Below are 27,207 nucleotides of genomic sequence, written 5' to 3'. Positions count from 1 at the left end.
TACTCGTTGTTTGAATTTAAGTAAACAGAATACTATGCTGGTTTTATAATATAAATTATTTTTATTCATTTATAAATACTGCAAAACTTAAGACAAACAAAATGTACATATTGTTAACATAGAAATGCGCGATTGGTTCTTAAAAAAATTAAATGATAACGTATAAGATTAAAAATTAGACACTCTTTTAAAGTGGTCAACTAAACACTAAGCGGAGGCACTAGAGAAAAACAAAACTAAGAAGCTACGGGTATACAAAATTAAATAAAGGTTCAGAGCGGTTCTTTAATTATTCGGTTTGAAAATAGCCTATCCAACGTTTAGACCCACAAAACAGCGGCTGCATCTTCGTTTGATAAAGTGGAAAATCGCTGATAGCGATTCGCATTGCGATAGGTTTTTGAGGGCGATTGGCTGGTGGAAATCTGGGCTTGAACCTGAACTTGAATCTGAGTCTGGTTTTCCAGTGGCAGTCCCACCATATTTAATCCAGACTTCAAAGTGGAGTTCCTGCTATCCGAGGACATGGAGAGGCGTCTCTGGTTCCCATTCATCAGGGTGGAACTCAAGGGCAAACCCACGTCGTGAAAGGAGCTAATTGAACTGAAACCACTCTCGTCTTCTGTACTGGAACCGCTCTGCTTATTGCTAGTGGGCTTGATACCACTACTGCTGATGGCTGTGCTGCTGGCATTGGTCTGCGTCTGGGTCTCCTCGTCCGTTTCCACTTTCGAGGAAGAGGACGCCGTCGAGGAGATGGTGGAATGCACGGAACTGTCGGGGGAGCTGCGCAGCGATAGCCTCGAGTCCCTCATGTTGTTGGCCCGCAGAAAGATCAGTTCCGCATTGGATTTGCCAGCCGGCGACGGAGTGGCCTCCAGAGTGGCATTCATGATGCTGGTGGAATTGTGCAACGGTGGCGTCAGCAGCGTCATCACCGAACTGGTTTTCCCCTTGCACAGGCGATGATTTCCCGAGGGCAGCGATGAGATGGAGGCCAGCGAGTGACGCGGCTGCGTGAGATCCGGCTGCTGTTCGGAGGTGAGCAGCAGGTTCCTAATGGTTCTGGCCAACCGGAAGGCCTCCTGGTTGAGCTTCTCCTCGGCAGCCTCGGGAGCGGAAAGACGCGCCTTGCAGCCACCACTGCCTCCGGATTTCTTCGGGGAGCGACGCCTATTTGGGAAAAAGATAATGGTCATTTATTTATAATGTAATTATCTCATAATTTACTAAAAGATTGGCATTAAAGCAAATTAAACCATTTATAAAATCAGTTATCAAATTAATATTTTTTTTTAATATGGCTAATTTGATTCAAATTTTTCAGTCTTTTGGTAATTTATAGCTATAATTTAAAATCTCCCCTCACCAGGTAAAATCCTTAAAGGCATTATAGCTCCCAGCTGGGGCAATCGTCTCGTAATGTTGCTCCTCATTCATGGCATGCATTGATTTATTCAACATCAAATTGGTACTGCTCCGGGCGCGCAGATATGAAGCGGATCCGGCACTCGAGGCGTCATCATCGCGGGGATCGCTCTGCAGGGAGGTGTTGCCCACGCCGTGGACATGATGAAGACTCTTGGAGCGGGAGATCTGCTCGCCATTGCGATGGGTCTGCTGGAGTTGCTGCTGCACCTGGTAGCGCTCGAAAAAGCGGGCCACTTCCTCCATCACCGCGCGGTACATCTCGCAATTGGTTTCGGTCTGAAATAAAGAATTTGTTTTATAAGTATGACTTAATTATATATTAGTATCATTAATCTTTAAATACAGTATTAATTGTTGAAAATTTTCCTTCTATATTTTTCATATTTTCTTTTATAAATTTATAAATTTCAATTATAAATCATATATTATGGATAAATAAGTTTCTGGCCAACTCATCTTGCATTTCCCCACCAACTCTTATGCTTTTGCCCCAATGTGCCAGGTCATTGTATTGACACTTTGATAATGCATTTGAACCGATGACTTTAATTTATTATTTATGTTAATTGTAAAAATGATTTTGCTTAGCAGCAAACATTTGTGGAGCATCAGCATCATCGTCATCAGCCTATAAAAACTTTCACTTGATTTGTTATCTCGCCTCTTACTCTGCGCATTTCTCTACAGACGGCTTTGTGCTGTGGGTCTTTGGGCCATTCGATTCGATTCCAGCATCTTTGGCCAAGATGTCGGGGGAATGTCGCTTTTGGTTAACTTCTGTGAGCCAAATTGTCTAATTATCAAATGCCATTCGAGTCTATGGCGCTTGCCAAATTGGCAGAGACCTCAAAAAGGCGTTAAGATTGCCGATTGCCATCACCTGGCACACGCCCACCTCCCCGGCTATTTGAAAATTGGCAAAAACGGGTGGGTAAATATCCATATATATATATAAACATCTATGTATATCTGCGGGTTTTCGGGGTGGGCTTCACACGATGCCAAAATAGTTGGTGTCTGGCTGATTATGTAAGTTGGCGATGCAGTTGTTGCTTTTGCTATTTGCTATTGCAACGCTGGAAAATTGTTACTAATTTTTCATTGGACGTTTTTCCGTTTTCGGAGTTTTTCCTACTGCGTGTTAGCAAGGGGTTTTCATTCGAATTACGAATTGTTTTTCGTGTGTCTGAGATTTATTTGAAAATTATGTGGAAATGTGCTGCTGCTGCTGCTGTATTTGATTTCGATTTTGTTATGGTTTGTTTAATTTCATTAATGCCCAAAGTCGAGCAATTGGAGCTGAGAAGAGGATAATAGGATTTATATTCGCAGTCGGATTCACACTCAGATTCAGATACGCTTGGCTTAGCAGCAGCTTCACTTTTCCACCATTCAACGCATTTCCTGGCTGCACCGGTTAGTTGAGTTTGGGATCTCCCTGCGGGGTGCATAAATTAAATGCGGTCTCCTCCCATCGACTGCTCAATCAATCAATCAATCAATCTCGCCAGGGTTCCTCCCACGCCTCCTGCTTGGTTTTTCATTTCACTTATGATGGCAAAACGGTTTTCCACGCGGTTTTCCTGCCTTCTAACCCAGTTTTCCGTTCGCCAAACAAGAAACGGACCAAACTGTAGAAAATATTTATCTTTTCTTATTATTTCTTCTTTTTTTTTCTGGTTGCTTTGTTTTCTTTTGCAATTTTCCAAGGCGCAGACCGCCGGCTTTCCAAGTCAACTTCATTGGGGCTCATTTAAAGCGCATTAAATCGAAATGAAAGCGTAAATATTTTCGCTCTTTCAGCGGCATCCGTTGGCTGATTATGCGTTCGTTGCAAGAATAGCCTCGAATTGAAAGTGTTCGGAGGGGAGAAACTGACCAGGTTGGATCTCGGATCTCAGATCTCAGCATATGAAGGTCATCACGTTGGTTCGGAGTTCAAAGTTGGTTTCGGTCAATTGGGAGCAGAGTCGGCTTAGTGAACTGGTCTAGTTTTCGATTGGGGAAAATCACAGACAACTGGGAAAATCTAGACGTGGAGCAAGAGAAAAGTGAGCTTGGCTAAAGTAAAAATGAAAAATTGCAATTTTGTTGTTGATGCCTAAATATTTTAAAATATTAATATAAATATTTTATTAGAATACGTTACTGAAATTTACTTAATAGAGAACAGTAGCTGAAAATGTTCTCACAACCACTCGTAACCTTTCTAACTTCCTATTCCCCAACACCAACAGCATACCTATAATTTGTAAATTCTTCGCAGCTACTTTAATCAATTCAATCTATGGGAGTACCTCCAGAATTCCTATTCATGAATTCTCCTCAATGCCCAAGTCATTTCATTGATGGCCAACTTATTATTACACACCATATAGATACCAATCAGAATTGTTTGATTCAATCTTGCGCTTCTCACTTTTACGATGAAGTTTCAGAAGGCAGAAACCCGTCAGCTCCATTAGCAACCTTTTGTGAGGAAGTATAAAATTAATGCAGCTGTTGGCCGAAGGAAATGGTCGAAAGACAATGAAAGACACGATGACCAAAGACCAGAACAAAGCAATATATAGAAGAGGCCGTCCGACCACACTGCGAGTCTATAATTAAGCGTCAGAGAAGAATTCTGCCGCCTAATTGCGATGGGGCAAGACATTTTGCCCTAACTGGGGAGGAACTATGGGGAAAGGAAATGACTCGATTGATGCACGAGAAGAAAAAATAACAGGTGATTATAAAAAATTCGTTTCATTACGTATGAATATTTATATAGTTTTATTTGATCAAACATTTAAAAATTCATCAGGAAATTATAAGGTTTTACGCTTTAAAAAAAACTGAATTCCGATCAGCATGGTATCATTAAGATCGTAAATAAATTCCTAATAAATTGGATTTGAAGCCTTAACACTTGATCTTTTGATATTTTTAAACCCTTTAGGAAAAATGCAAAATGACCACATTTTATTTAATAAAAAAGGATCTTTTTGAAATTTTTTTTATGGTCGAAATAAAACATTCCCTTACCCAAATTTCAGTGTAAAAGAACCGAACCTAACAAGCGACCCCATCTGGTTACGGACTCGCTCCCCACATCTCTTACGTTTCCATTTCCATTCCGATTTGAGTAAATTAAGCGTGAGAACTATTTAAATAAAAAATGCTAGAGACAGGAAAACAGGTTGATCCAAGGAGGGCAACAGAAGTCGGTAGCCAAAGCAGATCGAGATTGAGATGGGGTTCGGTATGGTGTGGTGTGGGGTTGTTGGGTTGATTTGGCACTTAACATAGTTTCCTCCAGTCGAGAGAACAGAAATCACAAGTCACGTTTGTGTCTTGAGTCTTTTGTTTGGCTTTGCGGATTTCTTGGCCTGCCTTTCGCCGGCTCATTTACTCACCTGTTTCAATTGCCAATGCAATGTATCCACCTGATTCTGCAATATGACAGCCTCGACATTTAGTTGATGTTGTTGTTGTTGTTGTTGCTGCTGCTGGTGGTGGTGCCGATGCTGTTGGTGGTGCTGATGTGGCTGCAATTGCTGTGGCAAGTCGTAGATGTGGCTCTGGATGTGGTGGCTGGGTGCGGCCAAGATGCTGGCATCCTGCAAATGTTGTCACAAATAAATACATATATGGATAAGTTAAAGAAAAATGCCAGCGAAAAATGCGCGTTAAATTAGCTGTGCAAAAACGAAAATTGCAATTTGAAAAATGTTGTCAAAGTGTTGGACAACCACCCAGTGGCTGGTTCGCATTTAATGCGAAATTGCGCACAAAACCCGCACCAAAAGCGGAAAGGCTCAGGTGAGCGGCTTTAACACTAGCCAGAGCCCAGCCAAAGTTGTACAATTAATTAGAGAAAATTATTTGTACAATACCTAGCCTCCTCCTTTGTATTTATTTTATACGTTACTCTACACACTGCTCGCCACTAAATTTCTGGTATACTTAACATTTTCCACATTTATTAAGGCTGTGGATGCGAGCTGCAAGATAGCTGGTCAAGCGCATAACCCGTTTGTCTCTGGCCAACCATGTTTTCATATTACTTTGTTTTTAATTTTTGCCCATTTTTTATGTTCACGGCTTACTTTTTCTTTTATAACGTCATTTTTTCAAAGACTTTGACCCACAACTCGAAAAAATAAATGGGGAAAAATAAAGAAGCATAATATGACAAAATGTTGGACTATTAGACACATTTAGACACTACTTGTGGAAAAATAAAAGAAAAAACTATAAAAATCTTTATTTCACATTTTTTTTGCAGATTGTGACTAATGCAAACATAACAGAGTAAAAATACTGCTATTACTCATGAAATAAATAATATTAAAATAATTTCAGGAAAAATAGATTTTTTAAATAAGTAAAATTATAAAATATGTGAAACATCCAGGATAATTCAATCAAAATTTAGCATAGTCATTTTTGAATTATTTATTAATAAATCATTGTTAAATTCGGTAATAAAATTAGTCAAAAAGTAAATAAAAGAAAAACCGAGAAAGACAATTACTCTTCAAGTTGCCACATAAATCACTTGAAGTCTGACCTCCACTATTTGGACCATCTAATGTTGTAATACCTTTTAGCCCACTTTCCACGCCCACGCTCACGCCCATTGCCCAAAAGACAAATTACCAAAAAGGCAAAGGCGAAAGAAAAAATTATGAATTTTCATCAAATTTGATTGCAAATGTTTGTTTGCCTTGTTGTTGCCGCAATGTAAATTATCATTTGCGGTTTTCCAGACTGCCACGCCCACACACGGGTCGCCACGCCTCGCCTTCCATTTCCACCGGAGGGAAAACCAAAAATGTGGTCAGCTCAAAACTCAATTTGGTGCAATTTTACGCTTGTTAATTAATGCATTTGCAGCCATTTTGTTGTTGTTGCTGTTTCGCTTTTGATTTTGATTTATTGATTATGGGCATAACGGACCAAACAAGATTCGGCGGGGAGATGAATGGGCTTCGCTGCCCCAAAGGCCGAAATAGGAAATAAATAATTGTTTATAAACAGCTTTAAGCGTGCGCATTGGTAATATTCATGCTATTTGTTTAAAATATAATATCCATAATTATGGCCGAACGGACATGGAGCATATAATTTGTAGACTATTTATTTTTCACTCTATTAATTAAAAACTATTTTTCCGGAATGCAAATGATAAAGGAAGAACACTATTTTTAAACAATACGATTATGAACTATTTCCTGAAACCAAATTGCTCGCCTTACTAATCCAAAAACTTATTTCGTGTGAAATATTACTTTCTCGCATTCCCACTAATCCATTCATAGATTTCTGCAATTACACGTCAGCTAATTTGCATATGAGAATATTCCCAGAAATTAAGAACAGGTTTCTTCCTCCTTTCCAATTCCGGAATCACTTGTCAATTATATTTTAATGCATTTTCATTAGGTTTTAATTAAAAATATCTTTGGACAAGCGGAGCCGGCTAATTTCCATGGCAATCTAAACGGAAAAGTAATTACGTAAAAGTATAATGCATACGAAAATCCACTTCTCAAGTAATCAGTTCTCAACTTTGGCTCCAGACTTTTGCAGACATAATTGGATTCTTGTGAAGCAACCCTCCACATTCTCGACTCAAACTAATTTGCATGAGGTGGAGTTCAGAACCCAAACAATCTAATTAAAATGCGCGTTACAATTCACAGGCAAACAAGCAGGTAGAAAAGGTAGATAGTCGAACCTCTGGAAAGGGAGAACCAGAAATAAAGTGAGGGGGAGGCCAGATAACCTCGTTCTGTAACCAAGACTTTGGCATCTAAAACTTTTCTGTTTTCTTGGTTGGCAACAAAATGTCAATTGCAAATGCAATTGCATATCTCCAGTTAAGAAATCTTGCACATTCACATTTAAACCTACATATTTAAATGGGTGCACATAAAAAGAATGTGCCCATTTACTCTAAATAGAAGAACAGTGGCATCAAGAAATTTTTTAACTAAAAAATGTTTTTATAAGTTAAAAAATAAAACATACAAAAATTTTAAACTGATTAAAAGTTCATATTATTAAAAAGTGTTATTATTTCTAAATTATCTACGCATTTAATAATATATATTTGAAAATGTTAAATCTTTATATCACAAAATTCCAAATATTAAAGTTTTCAAGTCTTTTATTTTCCCTTAAATTTTAATTTATTATTAGTGCTTAAGCCACTGTATTTTCAACAGGAACCTTTGGTATGGGGTTACTTCCCACCCTTTTGCCCCCGAGCTCATCAATGTGCTATTTATATGTAATGAAATAAAACCGCTGCAACAAGCAGAAGAAATCTGCATTTCAAATAGGCAGCAACAGCAAAAGCAGCAAACAATTGCATGCTCCAGTAATCTGCAATTGAAGGAGACTTTGGGGGCTTGAGGGGGAGTTAGCAACAAGTGTGCTAAAAAGGGTTTCCACACACGAGAGAGATGGGGATAGTTAGCCCGAAAGAGAGAGAAGATGGCCAATTCCCAGGCTCCGCCATGAAACTTGGCTCGTCTCCATTACCAACTCGATGTCGTTGTTATTTAAATTGTTTTGCGCTAGAACCGAGGCAGCGGCATGTTTTTTTTTGAGGGGGGTGGAAGAGGGGGGTTGTAGGCGGGGGCAGTGCATGTGTGGGTGTGGCAAATGGGGGAAAAGGGTCAAATAGCAGTTTACGCTTCGCTGACGAGTTCCCCACAATCTCCAACAGATCCGACTCGGTTTATTTAGTCTGCTATGCGATCACAAAAACATTTCAGACTAAATAACTAAGCCCATTTGTTGTTAAACAATGAGGCTGCAACAATTAAAGTGTTGCAACAGGAAGTGCACAAATAAGGGGTTTTATGCGAAGATACAGGAAGGAACACAAGTAGAACAAAAAAGGAATATTTATTAACTATAATTAGAATTTTTTAAGATTAAAAATGTGTAAATTATTATTTAAATTAGTAATATTAATATTAAAATGTGTTAATAAATACTATATTTTTCTATGCAGATAAAACTAAAAAATTAAAATTAAAAGTGATTCAAAGGGTTACGAATTTAAGGTTTTTAAAGCCCAACTTTCCACCCAAGGACTAGCCACAACAGCAAAGTATAAATAAAGACCTGCATAAATTGCAAAACCCCAACTAATTGCCGGCCAAATAATGTTATTCATCCGCCGACCAAAACCCTGACTAATTCGATTAAGGGCTTAAGATTTTGCATTATTTCCCTTTTGGCCATGCTTGGCACACTTTCGGCTTTAAATTCAACTTCCCCTTTGTATAATTTTCAAGGCAAACAGACAGAAAGTGCAAAGAAAGGGAAAATGAAAAGAAAAATGAGCTTGAAAATATTATGCCATTACAATGAGATGAAGCTGTAATGAGTGGGTGGTGGAAATTGAGGGGGTGGAGGTCTGTAAATTGCATGGATTTGCTGAGCAATTTGTGTATGGCAGTAATGCTGCATCTGTGGCCTGCCCCGAATGGAATTCAGCTCTGAATTTCGCTCCATCACAGGCTGGATATGGATAATTGTCATTATGGTAATGGCCAAAGATCTGCATTTGGCACGACTTTCTCACATGACAAAACCAAAACACAAAACAATGACAAACTTGAATTGTTTTTACTGTTTGCTTTGGCAATCCGAAAGATTCGCTGATTGCTGTTTATTATTACGATGGCTTTTGCCAAGGAATTTCTGCGCATTTCTGTCGCAGGTTTTTGTTTGTTTTCCGTTTTCATTTTCATTTTGTCATTTGCACGGAAATTGGGTTAATTTCAAAACAGCATTTTAGTCGAAGCCGACTTCCTCGCACTCGGACTCGAGCATTTGAATGTTGCGTGACGTGTGCCCTCAGCTGGAACTATTTTCGATCAAAAAAGCAGCTCCGAAGTTGCCAATGATTGGCCTGAAGATGGAGACGGCGACGTGGATATCTGTCAACGGGTTTGACCTTCATTAGGCCCAAGCTTGGCTGATTACCTGCAATGTGTCAGTGTCTATCGCCGCCCATCTCCCCCTTACACTTGCAAAAACTGGTTGAATATGAGTAAATAAGAACCAAAAAGTACATTTAAAATTTTTTATTTCTTGGTTAATTTGTGTTAAATTATACTAAAAAATATCAAAAAGCATTATTATAGGTGATCTCAAATTATTAAATGTAATTTATTTTCCAAGTTTAAGAATACCAACAATTATTGTAGATGATGAAAATTAAATTAATGTAGTGGGTATTGCTAGAACATCTATTTAGGGCCGTTTTCTCGTCCGTCTGTAAAATTTAACGGAAGGTTAAACTAAGATTTTTCATACAATTTCATGGGTTTAACCGTACTTTAAATTTAACAAACGGACGAGAAAACGACCCTTAATGTGTTAATATTAAAAGTATCTGTGCAATGCAAAATATTTCTGATTTCTTACATTTTAGATTTTAGTACACAGATGAATTTTCCGAAATTGTGTATATTTTTTTCAGGAAGTGCATTATATTTGGACAAGTTATTTCCGTTTTTCCCAGTGCACAGTCTGTAGTCTCTTCCCGCTTTTAAATGTATTAAAGTATTCCAACTATTCCCCGCCAATTGCATTGACAGTGAACCAAAACCAAAGCCAACAATCAGCGACAGTCGTCGAGCGACGGACTGGCTTGGCTTTTGTTTACTCGTTGTGTAAGCTGATTTGGTTTAACCGGGCTGCGCGGTGGTTAAATGTGTTTTAAATGGCCCTCTAATGGGCTCGAACGCAGCCCTTTGTTGTGTTTCCTCATTGTCTCCCCGGTCACAGAATCCCCACCTCTGGTATTTACCTCTTTCAATCTTTCACCGCCCATTTGTGTATGGGCGTTGGCCGACCGCCCCCTTTTGTTGGGCGCCTTTTACGCATAATCTATTTCAATTGTCTGACCTCCCAATGTATTTTCTTTTTTGGGCCAGTCAGTGTCAATTTCTGTACATGGTTGTGTACAAAATGAAAATGAGTAAAAACAAATTTAATTAAACTGATATTATATTTTGCATTATAAAATATTGATCAGGTTTAATGAGTTTAACTTGATTTATTGTGGAAAAAATTATGATAAATTGATGGCAGAGTTTGTAGGCCAGGGCTTGTGGGCTTTAAATGGAAAAGAAGACGTGGAAAATGTAATTTATTTTAATAAGAAAATTTAATTGAATTTTACAAATGGGATACACAAGTTTAACGTTTTATTAAAATTGTAATTAAAGTTATTGCAGTTAAAAATTAAAGTTAAAGAAAAGGAATGTATATGTAGTTAAAGATTTAATTTACCAAATATTAAAGTGATACGTGAAATCGCTTTTGATTGATAATGAACATTAAAAGAAACACAGAAACTTTTGCCAACAGTCAGACGCACAGAAATATATCTGTGAAGTTTGTTCTTCTGTCAATCTGTCAATCTATAATTCTGTCCATCCGCTCGTTACTCCTGTCTGTCAATCCGAATCCGTAACTTTGTCCCCACAGTACCTCCAACTTTTTTCGTTAAACTCCGTAAGTTTGGCCCGTAGCTTGCACCGACAATCTGTCCATATTTACCTGAGTCCGTATCCCAACCGCTGGCTGTTTGTCTTGCCACCTGCTCGTGTCAATGTTAAATGAATAAACTTTGAGTTGAAGAGATATCCATGCTCAACTAGCGCAGAGTAAGCAATTTTTGCGTTTAATGGTTAATTATTTTGGTTATATTATTTATTTTTTGACAGTTATCTAATATTTACTTTCCTCGCGATTATTCAACCTCATCTGCTTATGTTTATCTTGTCTATTTAAATAGCCATTTTGCCATTTACCCTTTGTCAATCAATTTTCAATTCAATTTTTGGCAGCTTTTTGGTCGCTTTTGTTACAATTTTTGAGCACTTGAGGTAGTTTTTTCTTCTATTAAAAAATTGGTTCAATTGGCCTGCGGCAGAAAGTTGCAGTCGCTTTTGGCAGAATTCAAGAGTTTGAGGTTTATTTTTTTAGCGAATTCGTTTCGCTCCCTAGGGCAAACACTTGAGAAATGTTTTTCGAGAGTTTCTTTCTCTTTTCCTTCGCGTTTCGAGAATGTTTCTTGCAAATCACGCAAATGGATTGATTACGCCCCTTCGCAATTCGATTAAACTCGCTGTCCGTGGGCAACTTTCCGTTCTAATGAAGCCAAAAAAATAGCCCCAGAGAACTCAATTGAATTAATAGAGAATTCTCGATTCCCTCGTGGCTCCGAAGCCTTTTCTTCACGCCCGAGATTCGGCCAGATTCGAACTGCTTTCTGACCGTTGACGTTGGTCCTCCGTTCGAATTGGGTACACGAAATTTAATTTTCCGATTTGATTGAGTGCGAAAACGTTTTTCCAGTCAGTCTTCGTTCCGAACTCTTTTTCACAGGGAGTTGTGTACTCGCTCACCTCTCACCGTGGGCCGAAAGACTTGTTTTTCACAGCAAATACATATATTTTTTTAAACATTATTCCATAAAGCCATTGGCCTTCGGTGACCAGGTTGGAGGGGCATAAAAAAGGGGGGAAAGATGGAGGGGCAGAACGGAAATGCAAAGCGACAGGCAAAGTGCGCAAAGAGCGGAACTGGAAAATTGTGCTTGCCTATTGACGGATGGTTTGGGCCAGGCCCGAACAGACCAGAATGATTCTACCCGTCTACCTGTTTTTATTAGATAGGAGGAATGGGTAATTGCATTCTCTTCCTCACTTAAGTTTGCCCTCTACCGGCGATTCAAGTTACTAAGCCTTGGCTAATAACTATTAAAAACTTGGTAGTACTTAACTTTTTTAATTTCACTTTTCAAGAAGAAAATATTTCTTATTAAACTTTTTATCATTTTTAAGTTGAAACTTCAATTGTAAAGAAATAAAGATTGTATTAATCAAAATAAACCAAAAGCATAAAACAACTTTCAAAATATTTCATCATTTTATTTGGCAAAGTCAATCTCCAGAAACACAAAGTTCCATAAACACTTATTTACTTTCATTTAATTTTATTTGGCAATTTTCGCTTTTAACTTAATTTTCCGAAAAATAAGTGTCTGAAAGATTTTGGAGGATTTAGCATTTTTCTTCATGTACTTTCACCTTATGACAGGCTTATTTAGAATTGATTTAACAGCTTTAAGGATTTTCAGCACATTTCACTCTACCTTCGTTTACCGTAAAATTTTCTTGCTCCATTAGCTGTTATTTTTATTGCCTTTTAGCTTTATTTTGTGAAGCTTTGTGCTCTCATCAATTTAATTCACTCAGCGCCGAGAATTCACAGTTAAACGCATTCGCACGACCGCTTCTTATGTTGTAGGCCCAAGACCCCGTAAGCCCCCCTTCGAGACACATACACCCCCAGCCCACCCGTTTATTAGCCACTTCGGCTGGCACGTTCTTTTTAATTTTCTGATAACTACAAATAGGTTCGACACTCGTGCAGCAAATTTTACCGCTGCTTTGGAATAAAGAGGGTTTTTTTTGGCGGGAGGGGCCTTGTGGAATAAAGGGGACTAGGGTCTGAACACCCGCTGCATACTTGATGAGCTAAACGGAGGTTTCAGCACGATTTTTTCCGTTCTTGTCTTCGATTGTGGCGTAATTTTTTTTACCCGACTCAAGAATGATTTTATTTATGCCCCTCTTGTGGCTGCCTCATAATTCAGTGTGTGTGCAGGGTAACGTCAATTTGTGGCCATATCTGCGCTTCGAGCTCCTCTCAAATGCAATTTAATTGGGAGCACTTCGGTGGGCAAACTCTATGGCCAAGCAAACCCCACTCATTCATTCTCTTTTCCACTGTTTGCCGAGCTAATGTCAAGGATTTGTTCAAACCAAGTTCCCAGCTTCAAGGCCACTCGGATTGCGGGGGTGGGTGGCCGTGGAAAAGGGGGTGGTTGCGGTGGTGCTGGCAGGTGAGACACTTTAGTGCCCCAACTTGCTTCAAGTGTCTGCGATTTAATTTTACGATATTTCGCTTCGCCTTTTATTTTTTGTTGTTTTTTCTTTTATTTTTTTTGCATAATTTTCAACTTGCGCTTAAAGTTTCAGTTCACGTCGTCGAGCGACCGCAGCGAACTTCAACATTTTTACATTATTTATCAAGCACGCGATTCCATGTGAGCATCTCAACCAATTCATTACGTATAATAGTTCTTTTTTTATGTCTTTCGGCAAACTCTTTTTGGTTTTTAGTGTGCGGCAGAATTCACTTTTTTGGTCTGCCGCTTTTTTTGGCAAAAGGTTCAACGAACTGAATATAAAAGTATATCAAAGTTCAGTTTGAGGTGAGAAAAGCCATTCGAAAAATGTTTAAGCCAAGTGGAACAAATAAATTCTATTGTGACATTTTTAAAGGAGGTTATAATAAAGAATAATAACTTTTATATATATATTATTAGTTTTTTTTTAGATTTTAAAATAAACACTAGAAAAGAAGAAGTTTTAAAAGTGGGTTTCTTTTTTAGACTCTTTTAAGATCGGTATACTTAAAGTTGTATTGTATTATTGCTTTCATCCTTTTCATTTCTTCTCACTAAAAATCTATTTCTTTTCTAAAAGGTAATTTTCCTGAAAACTGTCTCCAAATAAAAAACATGCCCATATCTGGCACATATCTGACGTTCATGTAAATGTAATTAAAACTCGGTAAAAAAATCCAATCAACCCAAGATCACCTCAAGATCTAATACACTTAGGATATATCCGCAATTATAGATCAACTGCCTTGCCACTGCGAACACACCTTATATAAATGCCCAGCACTCCCTATAATCCACTGCCAAACGCTGATTGTCCAACCAAAAAAAAGATATAAACAAAATAGCTGAGGAAATCCAAGAAATATTATGCACAAAAGAGCCGGCAAGAAAAGAGTGAAGCGAAAATTACATAATAATTCTTTTTTATGTGTCTGTCCATTCGTTTGCCTTAGCCGACTTGCAAAATATATTTTTAAATTGTTTTTTTAAGCAACTTCACTGCCCCGTCTCTATCTAACGCTATGTGTCCGTCTCTTTCGCTCGGCTTTTTTTATGGTTGAAAAATTGGGACAGCAATTTGCACGCTCTCGACGGCAGCAACAAAAAGCATTTCGAATATGTTTTTTTGATTCTAACGGAAGTCGAGTGTTGTTGGCATTTGTTGGTGGTACTTTTGGCCATTTTCGAGGCTTGGGCGCCGCTGATGACCCATGCTAATTGGCTAATTGCGTTTAATTGCCTCTTAGCATATATATTCAGCTGGGAGCCGGGAATTCGTTTGTTAATTATAATATTTTTCAATTTACTTTAATGTGTCCAGAGTGAGATGGCTCATTAACGTTTTAATTTTGGCCAGCAAACCTGCCAGCCGCAGAGAAGAAACATTTATGAAAATTTAAATCTGGGCGGGAAGACAGGAAGTGAGTTTCAGAAAACATGTGGGAAATATTCTTGAGTAGAACTGCCGATGAAGGGATTTAAGGTATTTAATTGTACTATTTTTTGGGGAGTTTTTTGTATTAGAATAATATTTACGAATATTAACGATGTTGATGATAAAAAGGTTGACTATATCTGTTACTAAAAATAAATAGAACATTAAATCTCTAATATTTCTAATAATAACCAAAAATAATAAACCAACTGTTGTTAAATATATTACTTGTTAAACACCACAAGTGCCATAAATCCGCCTCGAATTCCAAACACAACTAGAACTTTAAATGGCCATAGAGAAAGTCTGGTCATAAACACTAGATGCAAGATACTCTCGGTGCTTGGAACTCAATTCATGAGATACTTTCAGCCAGAGCAGCGGTGAAGATACAGATACAGAGACAGAAACAGTAGCGGCAATTAAAATATTGTGCATGGCAAACTGTAAACCAAGAGATTTATGAGCCACCGAAAGGGACGGCAAAAAAGGGTGTGCAAAATAGACAGAGTAATGCAAAGGCAAAACTAAATTTAAAGAGCTCTGCTCCGCTCTTTTCCCTTCCGCCAGCGAATGCGTGTAATTTATGTCGCGGCCAAAAAAGATAAATTCCGAGCCAAAGTGGGGAAATAGAGCTATAAATGTAGCTGGCGAAATGTGATACGGAATGATTAATTTGATAGGCCCTAGAGCAGTGCAAAAACCAGCATCCAGCATTCAGCATCCAGCTGAGCTCTGTTTTGCTTATTAGTTTGCGTATCTCTCGGATGCAAACGCTGCCTGACTTTGTTTGGTACCCGTGTTGTTGCTGGTGTTTCTAGTTGTTGCTAGTTGCTGCTGCTCGGACTAGTGCAACACGTTGCATGTCAATGGCCATAATTAAGCATGCGAAAACGTAGCAAATGAAAACAATGCGGGCAGGCCTCAAAAACCCCTTCTATGGCTCCTACAGAGTAAAAAAAGAGAGCATTGTTTCAACTAGTCTAACCTAAAAGCTATTACAATTCATGTTTATCGCTGGTATTTTTATGTAACGTTAAGGGGTTATATACCTTTTTTGAGCGAAAAAATTGAGGGAACTTTGGATTTTTTTTCAGGTGTGTAGCAATTATTTTATGAAACTGAAGTTATTATTTATTGATAGTACATGTTTTTATCGAAACAACAAGCGTTTGATCTTGAAAATATATGAATAATTTACAAAGTTATGGCAATTCTCTCGGAACCCTTTTTTATTTATAGCGGTTTGCGGTGACCACGATTGCACAAGAACTATTTGATCGATCTTCTTCATTTTTTTTTTAAATTATTCGTAATGATTGTGCCGAGTTCGTGAACGATTATTTTCAAGAATATTTGCTTTTTTCTGCATACAGTAACAATTTTTCCAAAAAGTTGATTTTTCGAGTACTAAAAATTTTATTAAAAAATTTTTTTCTGCGAAATCAAAATTAACGCATAAAAACTGAATCGTTCACGAACTCGGCACAATCATTACGAATAATTTAAAAAAAAAATGAAGAAGATCGATCAAATAGTTCTTGTGCAATCGTGGTCACCGCAAACCGCTATAAATAAAAAAGGGTTCCGAGAGAATTGCCATAACTTTGTAAATTATTCATATATTTTCAAGATCAAACGCTTGTTGTTTCGATAAAAACATGTACTATCAATAAATAATAACTTCAGTTTCATAAAATAATTGCTACACACCTGAAAAAAAATCCAAAGTTCCCTCAATTTTTTCGCTCCAAAAAGGTATATAACCCCTTAACTTCTTTAATAAAACTTGTACTTCAACAACATAGAATGCTTTCAAAGTTTTAAAAAATATATGTTTATGAAAAAATAATGATATTAAACCTTTTTAAGTCATTAAGGGATTTACATGGAAAGTGTTGTTGATAAGAAAGGTTGCAATTTATTTTAAAATTACACTAATATTTTCAGATAAATCTACGTATAATTATTAAATTTTAGTGATTTGATTTAAAGTAAATATTAAAAATATTTGACTTTGGAATTTAAAATAGAAAGGCTGTTTTTTACAGTGCACCAAGTTGCCATATCTATTTCTCGCATTTGTGCGCCTCTCTTGCCAGTTTTCCATGCATTTTGGTGGCAGCTCTGTTGGCCATTTTTATTAATGGTCTGGCTGCATTGTGGGGTGCAGTTGCCACCCCTTTTGCCCCCCCTACCGTCCCTTCCTTCCCCTCGTGATCCCCTATCCCCATTCCATTGTCTTGCTGGTTGCATTGTTTTGGCTGCATTTTGATTTGAGCCACAGCATCCACAGATATGCCTTCGCTTTTCCTCCGCTTTTCCTCTGCATTTCCCCCCTCGACACCCCGGGGCTATCATTATTTCAATGTTCATTGCTCGCTCTCTTTCCATTTGCGCCATTCTTTCTCCCTCTGTTGCATTCTGTTGTGTTTATGCAGCCAAAGAATTTGCAACCTCGAGTCGAGATCTTTTTCCTCTGTCACTTGGGGCATCATTTCCATGGACCACCGCCCACACAGCCGAGAACCACCCCCTATTATTGCCCCATGACCTTTATAAGCTGCGCTGTTGACCTTATTTGTTGTAGCTTTTTTGGGGCCCTGCTTTAAGTGAAGCTGAAACTGAACAACTTAAGCTCTGAAATTAGTTTCGAGTATTTGGCAAATAAAAGGTTTGGGTTATAGCAAACTAATGGAAATGGAGAGCCATATAAGAAATTTAAATATTTCCGCTTAACTGCCTTTTCCTTTTTCCTTTCAAAAACTTACTTTTCACACGCTGTCTTAGGTTTAAGCCCCCCAGAACTCAACCCTTTTCAACGAAACTTCACATTTTCCCACAAAAGTCTCTCTTTGCTGACCCCTTTTTTATCTCCTTTTCAGCTTGTTTAAAATACATTTTAATCTAAACGCTGTTAATTTAGTTGTTACGCTTCAGACGCACCCAAACAAAAAATCAAAATCTTGATAAAACAATCATTTTTATAAAGAAATGTTATATGAGCAAAAAGAAAATGAGTTTCACCGAAAAAGAAATGGAAAATGCACTGGGGGAAAAAAGGGGGAATTCCTGCTTTGATTGCGTCTTCAACTTGACATGTGTATGCTACATGTAATGGGAGAATTCAACAAATGAAGACAAAGAGCAGAGAAACAAGAAGAAGCGGCAATTGTTGCTGTTGTCGAGGCTAGAATTTATTATTTCCGCCAGCTTTAAAACTCCCCTTTTTTTCTGTTCGAAAAGTTGACAAGCAGACGGAAAGGTAAAAGGGGTGCAAAGGGGGACACATTCAACAGGTACGCATGCGCAACGCTATACGTCATGTGCAACAGTAAAACTTCCACAGCTGAAACCGTGTTTTACACAAAAGTTTTAACGAGACGAAACAAACTTGTTAAAAAAGTTCGAGACACCAATATATTTTGTGAAAACATTTTAAACTGTCGGTGCTAAAGCCTTTTTAAACCTTTTTTGTATGTCTTATTGTTTTGTACATAAAATATGGTCAACACCAAAAGATTATTATCAATGTCAAAGTTTCTTATATAGTGCAACCATTTTGGATTTAAAAGTTATTATCGTTAATATATTATTATTATTATATTATATCATTTTAATAACTAACAAAATTCAAGTTATCTAGAACGAACAATTTATAAATCCGTTTGTTTTCTGAATTTTTGTTGCCCAAAATAAACGTTATAAGAATTGTCTCTTTATTAAAAAAATATTTTTATATGATATTTAAAAGACTTTTATTTAAAAAAAAAATCAAAATTTGCTTAAAACCAACCTGTAATTGGAATTAATTGTGATTTTTGAAAGATTTTTTAATTTTTGAAAAAAATTATTTTTCCATATAACTAGTATTTTAACATTTATAATTTTTTTAGTTCTGATAACTAAGAGAACTCTGTTTTTGAGTTATGGCTTTACAGAATTCTAAGTTTTAGATGTTGGACTGTAGTTTATGCCGATCGCTGAGGGTGGTTGCTGAAGGGGAACGCGGACAAACGCAGCGAAACGCGTTCACTGCGGGTCCAACTTTTTTTCGTGGATGTTTTACTTTAAATTCGGTTTACCTTGTTGCTCCTATTGTTGTTGTTTTGTTATCGGCGCAATTCCGCCTTTTGAAATTTGCTGCTCTGCTGAGCGTTTTTTTTGGGCTTTGTTGTTTTTGCGGCCGTTTTGGTTGTTATTGTTTTACACTTGATGAACTCACTGTGAGCCACCGCTACAAATGCAGAAAGACAGCCAGAAAATGAGAGAGAACTTGTCTCTCCGACTTTTATTATATAGCATAGTCACGGTCTGGCAGATTCACGCTAACACACTTTGTTTATTAACCAGCATGCTCACTATTTTTCCTCCAGGGTAATACAAATTCTGGATCTTGTACATAATCTCTATTTTTCCTCAAGTACACTTAAACAATTATTGAAAAAATTCATCATAAATTTAAAAAATGTTAAATCAATCAATAAAATAAAAAGAATACACTTTTTTTTTGACCAGCAGTTTAAAATATTAAACCACCACCGTAACCATAATTTTCAGCTTTTCTTTTCGCTTACTTTCGTTGAAAATAAACATTCAGTTCAAATATCTATTTCCAAAAAATTTTAAACAAATTGTTTTAATCACTTTGTTTACCCTGAGTGGGAAAATAATGCGAAAATAAAAATTATAGAAAGAAACATAAAGTAGGTTCATGCCAAAAAGGACTGGAAAAATGTATGTATATCTGCAAAATTTATGTACGCAGTTGATTAATTGAGTTAATAAAGAATCAAATAAATTTTGTGCGATGGAGATGTTCCTCTTTAAATTTCCATTTGTTTGGAGGACTTTAAATAGAATCCGCCACCCTTAGATATTTCCTGATATTTTTCAGCATTTAATGTCTGTGTACTCGAAGCACTTGAATTTGGCTCTTATATATGAAGCAATTTTTCAATTAACAAAGCTAATTGTACTTTACTTTACTCTTTTTACTCGCACTTTCGAGCATTTAAGTGATTGCCCAAACGCAAATAAAAGTTGAACAAAAAAAATTGAAAAGCAAACTTTAGTTTAAACCAGTCCTAGGCAAACGCAAACTATTTCAATGTGTCAATCCAAAAGCGAAGAAAACTGAGGGGAAAAACTTGGTGAGATGACCAAATATTATGGCCAAATAGTTTCCGGCTTGGGAAAATGCCTAATGAGACTGCGGCGATGGCGATGAAAGACGATTTCACGATCAGGCCAAAATGCAAAATGCCCCAGACCAGCTTACTCTGCCAGTCAGTCAGTCAATCAGTCAGTCAATCAAGAGACTTGCCAAATGGAAATACTTGGCCAAGTTGAGACTTTGGCCACAGACCTGGGTCCCGGCCAAATTGGAATGCCAATGAAGACACGAAGCTCCTTTTAAAATATTTCCCAAATTGTCTTGACAGTTGCGATTGTTACGGTTATTCAATCTCAAAAAAGAAGCAGAAAGAAAAGAAATTGTTATGATTTCTTCAGCATCGCATCTTCGTCTTTATGCATTTCATTCATCGCACTTAGCCGGCTGTATGAATAAAACATTCAAGCCAAGTTAACCCATTTCTGCATTTATCTTCTCTTCTCTGTGAGTGTTTTCTTTTTCGGTCTTTTTTCCTTTTTCCATGCAATTTTCGCACGAGTTGGCCGGGGCTATAAATAAATATCACACTTGTCGAGGAAATTCTCTCTCTGTCTTCCTTCGCTCACGATTTATGTGGGAGCTATCCCGGGAATATCGGGGGCTATGTGGGCTGGTGGGGCCATCAACTCCCTGATGCGTTGTGTGGCCAGCGCCAAATGCACCAAATCAACAGACACATCCATTTTATTCCTTTGCCCGGACACACTTTTTTTTGTAATGGAGCTCCATCAGTCTTAACCCCAAAGTTACCTGGCAAAAGTTTTTTATGGCATCATCTAAAGTTAAGTGGACCCAATATTCCTTGCTAAAGTTTCTTCGCTTTATTGGATATTGGCTTTTACTTTTTTCCGCATTTTTTAAAATTATTAGCTTTTTTTTGGAAAGTCAACAAATTTTAATATTTTACAATACTTTGAAAGTTTGATTTGATAAGAGCATCGCTTTAAAATGTTATCTGCTTTAATGTTATCTGCATTGATATTCACTTTGAAACATCGAAAGATTTTTCAAGATTTATAGTTTGTAACAATAAAATATTTTTAAAAATATTCAGTGATCTAAATTTTAAAAAGTATAAGATTCGAACTCACAGATTAATTAACAGATAGTGCTTTTAAAAAGAATGAATAATATATTTTTGTGTTCGCCGAGGGTATTCAAAAAGCCCAACTAACTTAATTTTTACTTCACGCTTCAATATATCTACTTTTTTTGTGCTCTTTGCGTAATGCAACCTGGGGCAAAGTGGCGTCTGCACTTCTGCAACGCCCCCTCACCACTTGCGTACCCCCTTTGGCTCCACCTCTGTGCCGTTGACGATTGACGAGCAGATGGAATGAATTTGTGGCCGAATGGCCGAGAGCACTCTTTCCATATCCCCCATATATCGCATATATCCCAAGTGAAGAAGCTACAGGCGATGATGCGGTGATGAGGCCTGGGATTTCCAACGAAGTGCTCTAAGAAATTTGGTGTTTCTTTTTTCCCTTGTTGTACAGAGGAATAAATAAAGCTGCAGATTTATATGGACATCATTTTAAGTGGGAACATGTGAGAAGAAATTTGCATTGCTTTAAGGAGTTTATGGTAAGCCAATGAACTTTATAACAAATGTGTTTCAGTTGCGAATTTTAAATAAGGGAATTTTGAAGAGAACAACTTTTCTTATTTGGTCTTCTTAGGCCTTTACACCTACTTACCGAAAGTTTTTTTTAATCTTTAAACTTTCGCAAGAAAAATAATCTTCGAATTTCTGATTCAATTTAATTTAATTTACCGAACCTATGAAATGCTGAACATGGGTTTTTTTGACCCAATCCATTTTGATTAAGCAAGATCAGCTTTTTAATTCTTTACCTTATTGAAAACTTTTGTCACGCAGAATATTTAAATCGGGCATTTTTTACGCTACGTCTCCATCTTTGCTTAGTGGCTTGATTTAAGATCCCTTATTATGCTCTGAAATTACCTTCAATTACCCTAAACGTCAATTAGCCGAGTAAAAAAAAACCGACTTGTAATACTCCTACTCTGGTCATGGTCTTATAACTGACATAATAAAGACATTTCAGCGATATGACAATCTTTAGGCTAAACGCACCGAATGACAAGAGTTAATGATGTATCATGTACGTATAAAGAGGGAGATGCCGAAAATCAAGGTTAGGAAATACCAAACTTGGTGTAATTAGGAATTTCAATTGAAACAATTGTCATGCAAATTATAATTATTCATGCGTGAGTGACATTAACTTTATTTAACCAAGTTTCATAACGTTTAAATTGTGGAAATAATTTGGTGCTAATAAGTGTACATTTTTAAGTTTATTTAGGTAACTTACCTACCTATTTTTTGTTAATTTATATTTGTATTTTCGACGAAAACTTTTCGTAGTAGTTTCGTATTAAAAAAATCATAAGTGAGTTAGGATAGTAAAATGTAGGTACCCTAAAAAACCAATAAACAACATATAATTAAAATGGTTTTGAAAAGTACATGGGTTATTTTTTTATTGGTAAAAGGCTAATGGAAAAAGTTACACTCTCTTCGGCAGTTAGTTACCGTAACTTGACTTGACTTCGATGGGTTATGGCCAAATGTATTGGGTAATATCCCCCGTAAGGTCAACGTAATTTGACTTCTATTCACGCCTGCCAGCGATGGCCATTGTAGTTGGTAAGTCAGCTGTCAACGAATGCGGTTTGCAGTTGTTGTTTTTATTTTTATTTTTCTTATTTCACCGTCAGCCAATTGAAAGTGAAAACCCGATGCAATGAACTCTCCTCCGGGGGAGGATGAAACTATGGAGCATGCAACTCCTACACCACAAGTTGCAAGTTGCAGTCGACAGTAGGGAAAGCAGCAGCAGCTGGGTTAGAAAAATTCAAATTATGCGACAACGGAGCCATTCAAGTGTGGCCAAGAGGCCGCAACAACAAAACCGGCAGCGATATCAAGTGACAATCATAAACAAAATAAAAAGAAAGACAAAAAAAAATTTAAAATAAAAATAATAAGCTTTGTTGCTACTTTTTCTCATTACGTTTTATCGGCAGCTATTAAAGCCGCAAAATCTTGGCGACATTTCGTAATGAGGCTTGGGATGGGGGCCTTAGCCATATCCAGTTGCCAGTAGTTTTGCATGCCCCAAGAAAACAAAAGGCCATAAACTTGTTGATTGTCTGTTGCCATGGCTGCCAATTCCAAAACGAAAATCGGATATACGGCCTGGGAAATCGCCACCCCAAAATCCAATCCCAATCATTAATTCACGGCCTGACCTTTGCACGCAGTTAGTGGCTTTTTCGAACGCCCTAATGAACGCTCTAGGCCCGAAAAACCATAAACATATAAGGAGCTGAAACAGCACACAGTAATTCTATGGCTAATTGCTGTTTAGGCCAAGACCTTGCTGGCATTTTCTTTAAACAAAAGTTTTGCTTTCGATGTTTACGCCTGAGTTTTCAGCGGAATCGGTGGGTGATTATGGAATATTTTTGCTTGAGAACGAATTGAGGAAATATTGTGATTGTTCGATAAGGTCAAAAGGTGGAGGGTGGCGATGGCTGACGACGGCAGAGGCCTTCAAAGCGAAGGAAGTGAAAATTGGAGGTGGAAACATCTGATTTTAGGGTAGGGGAAATATAAATAACTTGAAATCTCAACCTACTTAGGAAATGGTTGAAATAAATAATGAAAAAGGTTCAGGAATTGAGAAAAAGTAGTAATATTAAAACAAGTTTTTATTAAGTTAAAGCTTTTTATAAAATCCAACCAATTTCTTCATTTGTTGAAGACAAAATAAATAAAATGTAGAAAAGTATTCTTATTATGGGAATTTCATTAAAGACATAAAGCTTTTGCTTTTTCTTAGAAATCATAGGTACATATAAAGTACATTTTTTCATTCAGATTAATATAAATAAAAAGTTTTCCAGAGCAAATCAAAGAAACGAATACATGAAAAATTTATTGAAATGTTGGCACTTATTCAATTTCCTTGAAATCTTATTCGAAAGATTTATAAGATGTATTAGATTTTCTTTTCCTAAGATACATATCCTAATTTGTTATTATTTAATATTTTTCTTAATTTGGATTTTAAAAAGTCATGATAAATAGAGAAAAAAATTATTATATCTTAAAAGAGTACTAACTACTTTCCATCGGAGTTCCCTTACTGTGACTTTCAATTCCACTGCTGAACTCGTTAAAACACTTAATAAATGTTACATATACCCTCCAACTATCCCCCCTTATCACCCTTATCAATGCCAAATGAAGTTTGCTCTCCAATCACGACCCACACACGAATCCCAACGAATCGAGCACTTTTCGCACATAAATCAAGTTGACCTTAAAAAATCGGAGAAACAAAAACTTTGTCATAACATGGCCAGCAACAACAAAACCACTGAAAGACGCCAAAGGAGGCGAAGTATTTCGAGGAGAAAAAGGGGAGGTCGGGATGGTAAAGGGGAGGCTGTCAAGGCTACGTGACAAACAACAAGGTGACATAAATATCCAGTTGCTCCAAAAAGGAAACTAAACTTTTTTCTTTTTTGCCCAGGCAACATAACAAAGTGCAAGGGAGAAGGGGATGTGGAGCAGAGTGAGAGGGGAAACGGAGACGCGTTCCAAGCAATGAAAGCATAAAGCTGTACAGTAGAGACTGGAAAATGTAAACTTTCTGAAATTTGAACCCTTTAAAAAAAATTTTTTTTAATTAAAATATAACTTTTTACAAGTTTAGTTTGGTGAAAAAATTAAGTAGACAAATTGAAAGAATTTTAGTCAAGTTTTTTGATTTCGATCAGTTCTAGGTTTCAAATTATAGTTTAAAATGTTTAATTTTCAGCATGCAGAATAGATTTTACTTTAATATTGTAGTATCGTAAAGACTTTTAACCAAATAAAAGAATAAATCTCTCTAGCCTTCTTGAAGATAGATGATCAATCCTATACTTGAAATATGTTTCCAATCAACAAAATTTTTTTTTCTACCCATTTCACAAATGTAATTCTTAGGAACAGAAATCCGTAATTCTCAGAAGTGTAGAGACCACTGTACTAACCTGCTGCTGTGCTGGCTGATGTGTCGCTTGCATTGGCCAGACGAGATTGAGATTCCTGGCGGATTGTGTCGGTGGTTGTGCATGCTGAGCATGTTGCGGGGGGAGTGGTGGAGGGTGGCTGGGTGGTGGTGCGGAGAGCAGCTGATTAGCGGCGCCAAAGTGTATCATGTTGGCGGTGTGACGTCGTGCCGGCAGAGCGGGGGGCGGGGTGGCGCAGGGGGAATCCTGTTCGCTGTCTCTCTCTAGCGATTCCTGATTCTCCAGTTGTTGTTGCTGTTGTAGCTTGGCCTCGTTTGCCGGCGATTTCTTGGGCAATGTCAAGGCAGTGTTGTTGTTGCCGTTCCCATTGTTGCTGTTGTTGTTATTCAGCGAAAGCGAACGCGCAAAAGAACTTTTGAAATAGCGACACGGCATCTGGAAATCAAAGTCAAGATCCGTTGCCTGCTGCATATTTGTTGTTGTTGTTGTGGTTTTGTGCATTTCTATCGGCTAAGACAGGAATTCTCTATTTATTCTTGTATTTTCCCTTGTAGTACCTAAATCGTTTCACTATTTTCCTTTTCTGACTGTTTTAAATTGGCATTGCTGTTTTGTTTTTCTTTTTTTTTCCTCCTTCTGGATTATTGCATTTTTTCACGCACCCATAAGCTCACTTTCACACACCCACACACACAAATCAATTGGTTTTTAACACTTGAGCGATTTTTTTCCAATACAATTTAATAGAAATTCAATGGAAATCAATATCAATTTCTGCGATTTATTTGCGCGCCCGTGGCACAAACAAAATTCATAAAAGAGGCAACGATTTTTAGTGTGCGTCCGAACTGTTGAGCTTTTTTCCGGCGAATGAAAAGACTAGTAACAAATGGGAATTACAAAAAGAGAGACACGTTTCCAAGACGACGGAATGAAACAGAGAGACAAACAATTATATCATGGCAGCGATCGTGGAGAATTACTCACGCTTAAAAGTATGCTAAATATTTGATGTAAAATAAGAAAATGTTGTAAGCTTTACACTGTAAAGTAAAACAAATATCAGATCGATTTTAAATCATAAGGAAAATGACTTTAAAAAATTAATGTTTCTAAAAAACAGTTAAAGAAAGAATGTACAACATACTAGAACACTTTAATTTCGTAAAACATTAACATTTCAAGCTAATCGTGTAGAATTTAAATGTAGACAGATTGAGTTTAAAAAACGTTCTTAGTTCTAAAAGATAAACCAGAATGTAGAATAGAAATGCTAACAAATTGGGTTCGCCCTTAAATTTTCAACGGCCAAAAACTAAACTAAAACTAAAACTGTGTAAAGATGTTAAAGATGTTAAATGTTCTGTAATATACTTTTTTTTATGAAAAACAAAAATTGTATTCTTTTAAAAATAAAGTTAAGATTTTGCAAGTAATATAAAATGTCTTAAAAATATCTCAGATATTTTGAGCCACTCTAAGCTAACTTATTAAACATAGCATTTTATTTTTTGTTTAATATTTCATTATTAAGAGTAAACAAAATGTCTATACCCCGAATCAAAAACACCCATTACAACATTTTTTATTGGAAATAATATCACTTGAGCTATCGTATTTTATTTTTATGATTTCCCCCCCCCCCCCCCCCCCTTCCAAGGAGGCATTAGCATTCGATCCCATCCAAAAGCAACACCACCGTTTCCTCAGCTAAGTAATCCCCGCCCTAATTCCCCATACCTTATGTGGTATCTAAATTGGGGGGACAGGTTGCCAATCAATTTGATTGTGCTGCGCTGATGTTTGGCCCTGTTTATCTAGCTTAGGGGCAAGGATTTTTGGGCTTTTATCATAACAGAAGTGCTTAGATTCCCTTTGATGAAATGCACATAACCCCCTCTGACACATAAATCGAAAAAGTTAAATTAAAATTGTGAACATTTGTTGATAGTTTTTGATCCCTGAAAGCCATGTCCCCAAATTTAGGTTCTTTTTAAATGTACTATTTTTTTGCTTAATTCCGCATGTTTTTTCTTTTACAATAAAGGCAACTAATCTTAAGAATACCTTATATAAGGACACTTAAAGATATCTTATTGAAATTTAATTCTACAT

General features: G+C 37.0%; 1 protein-coding gene and 1 long non-coding RNA gene across 2 annotated transcripts; one reads left to right on the top strand and one right to left on the bottom strand.

Moving 5' to 3' along the window:
• Positions 1–85: 85 nt before the first annotated feature.
• On the bottom strand, positions 86–25,975 carry LOC108059206 (basic-leucine zipper transcription factor A). The gene is made up of 4 exons (XM_017144351.3): positions 25,114–25,975; positions 4,830–5,033; positions 1,370–1,707; positions 86–1,173 (listed from the first exon to the last, which is right to left on the bottom strand). Exons 1-4 carry the CDS (start codon positions 25,591–25,593, stop codon positions 321–323), a joined length of 1,875 nt encoding a protein of 624 aa, XP_016999840.3. The 5' UTR covers positions 25,594–25,975; the 3' UTR covers positions 86–320.
• Positions 22,452–22,994, top strand: LOC138913089 (uncharacterized). Its single transcript, XR_011418668.1, has 3 exons — positions 22,452–22,477; positions 22,593–22,714; positions 22,786–22,994. It is a non-coding gene; the product is annotated as an uncharacterized lncRNA (long non-coding RNA).
• Positions 25,976–27,207: the final 1,232 nt, after the last annotated feature.

This window comes from Drosophila takahashii, chromosome 3L (genome assembly GCF_030179915.1).
Source record: "Drosophila takahashii strain IR98-3 E-12201 chromosome 3L, DtakHiC1v2, whole genome shotgun sequence".
Classification (NCBI taxonomy): domain Eukaryota; kingdom Metazoa; phylum Arthropoda; class Insecta; order Diptera; family Drosophilidae; genus Drosophila; species Drosophila takahashii.
The sequence above is the reverse complement of the archived record's forward strand: the minus strand, read 5'-3'. Positions and strand labels throughout refer to the sequence as shown.

Excerpts from the sequence above, each read along its gene's own strand:
- LOC108059206 (XM_017144351.3), bottom strand. The coding sequence starts at position 25,593 with ATGCACAAAACCACAACAACAACAACAAATATGCAGCAGGCAACGGAT. Across the intron at positions 5,034-25,113 it reads ATCAGCCAGCACAGCAGCAG|GATGCCAGCATCTTGGCCGC; the intron begins GTTAGTACAGTG and ends CAACATTTGCAG. Across the intron at positions 1,174-1,369 it reads GCCTTTAAGGATTTTACCTG|GCGTCGCTCCCCGAAGAAAT; the intron begins GTGAGGGGAGAT and ends TTTCCCAAATAG.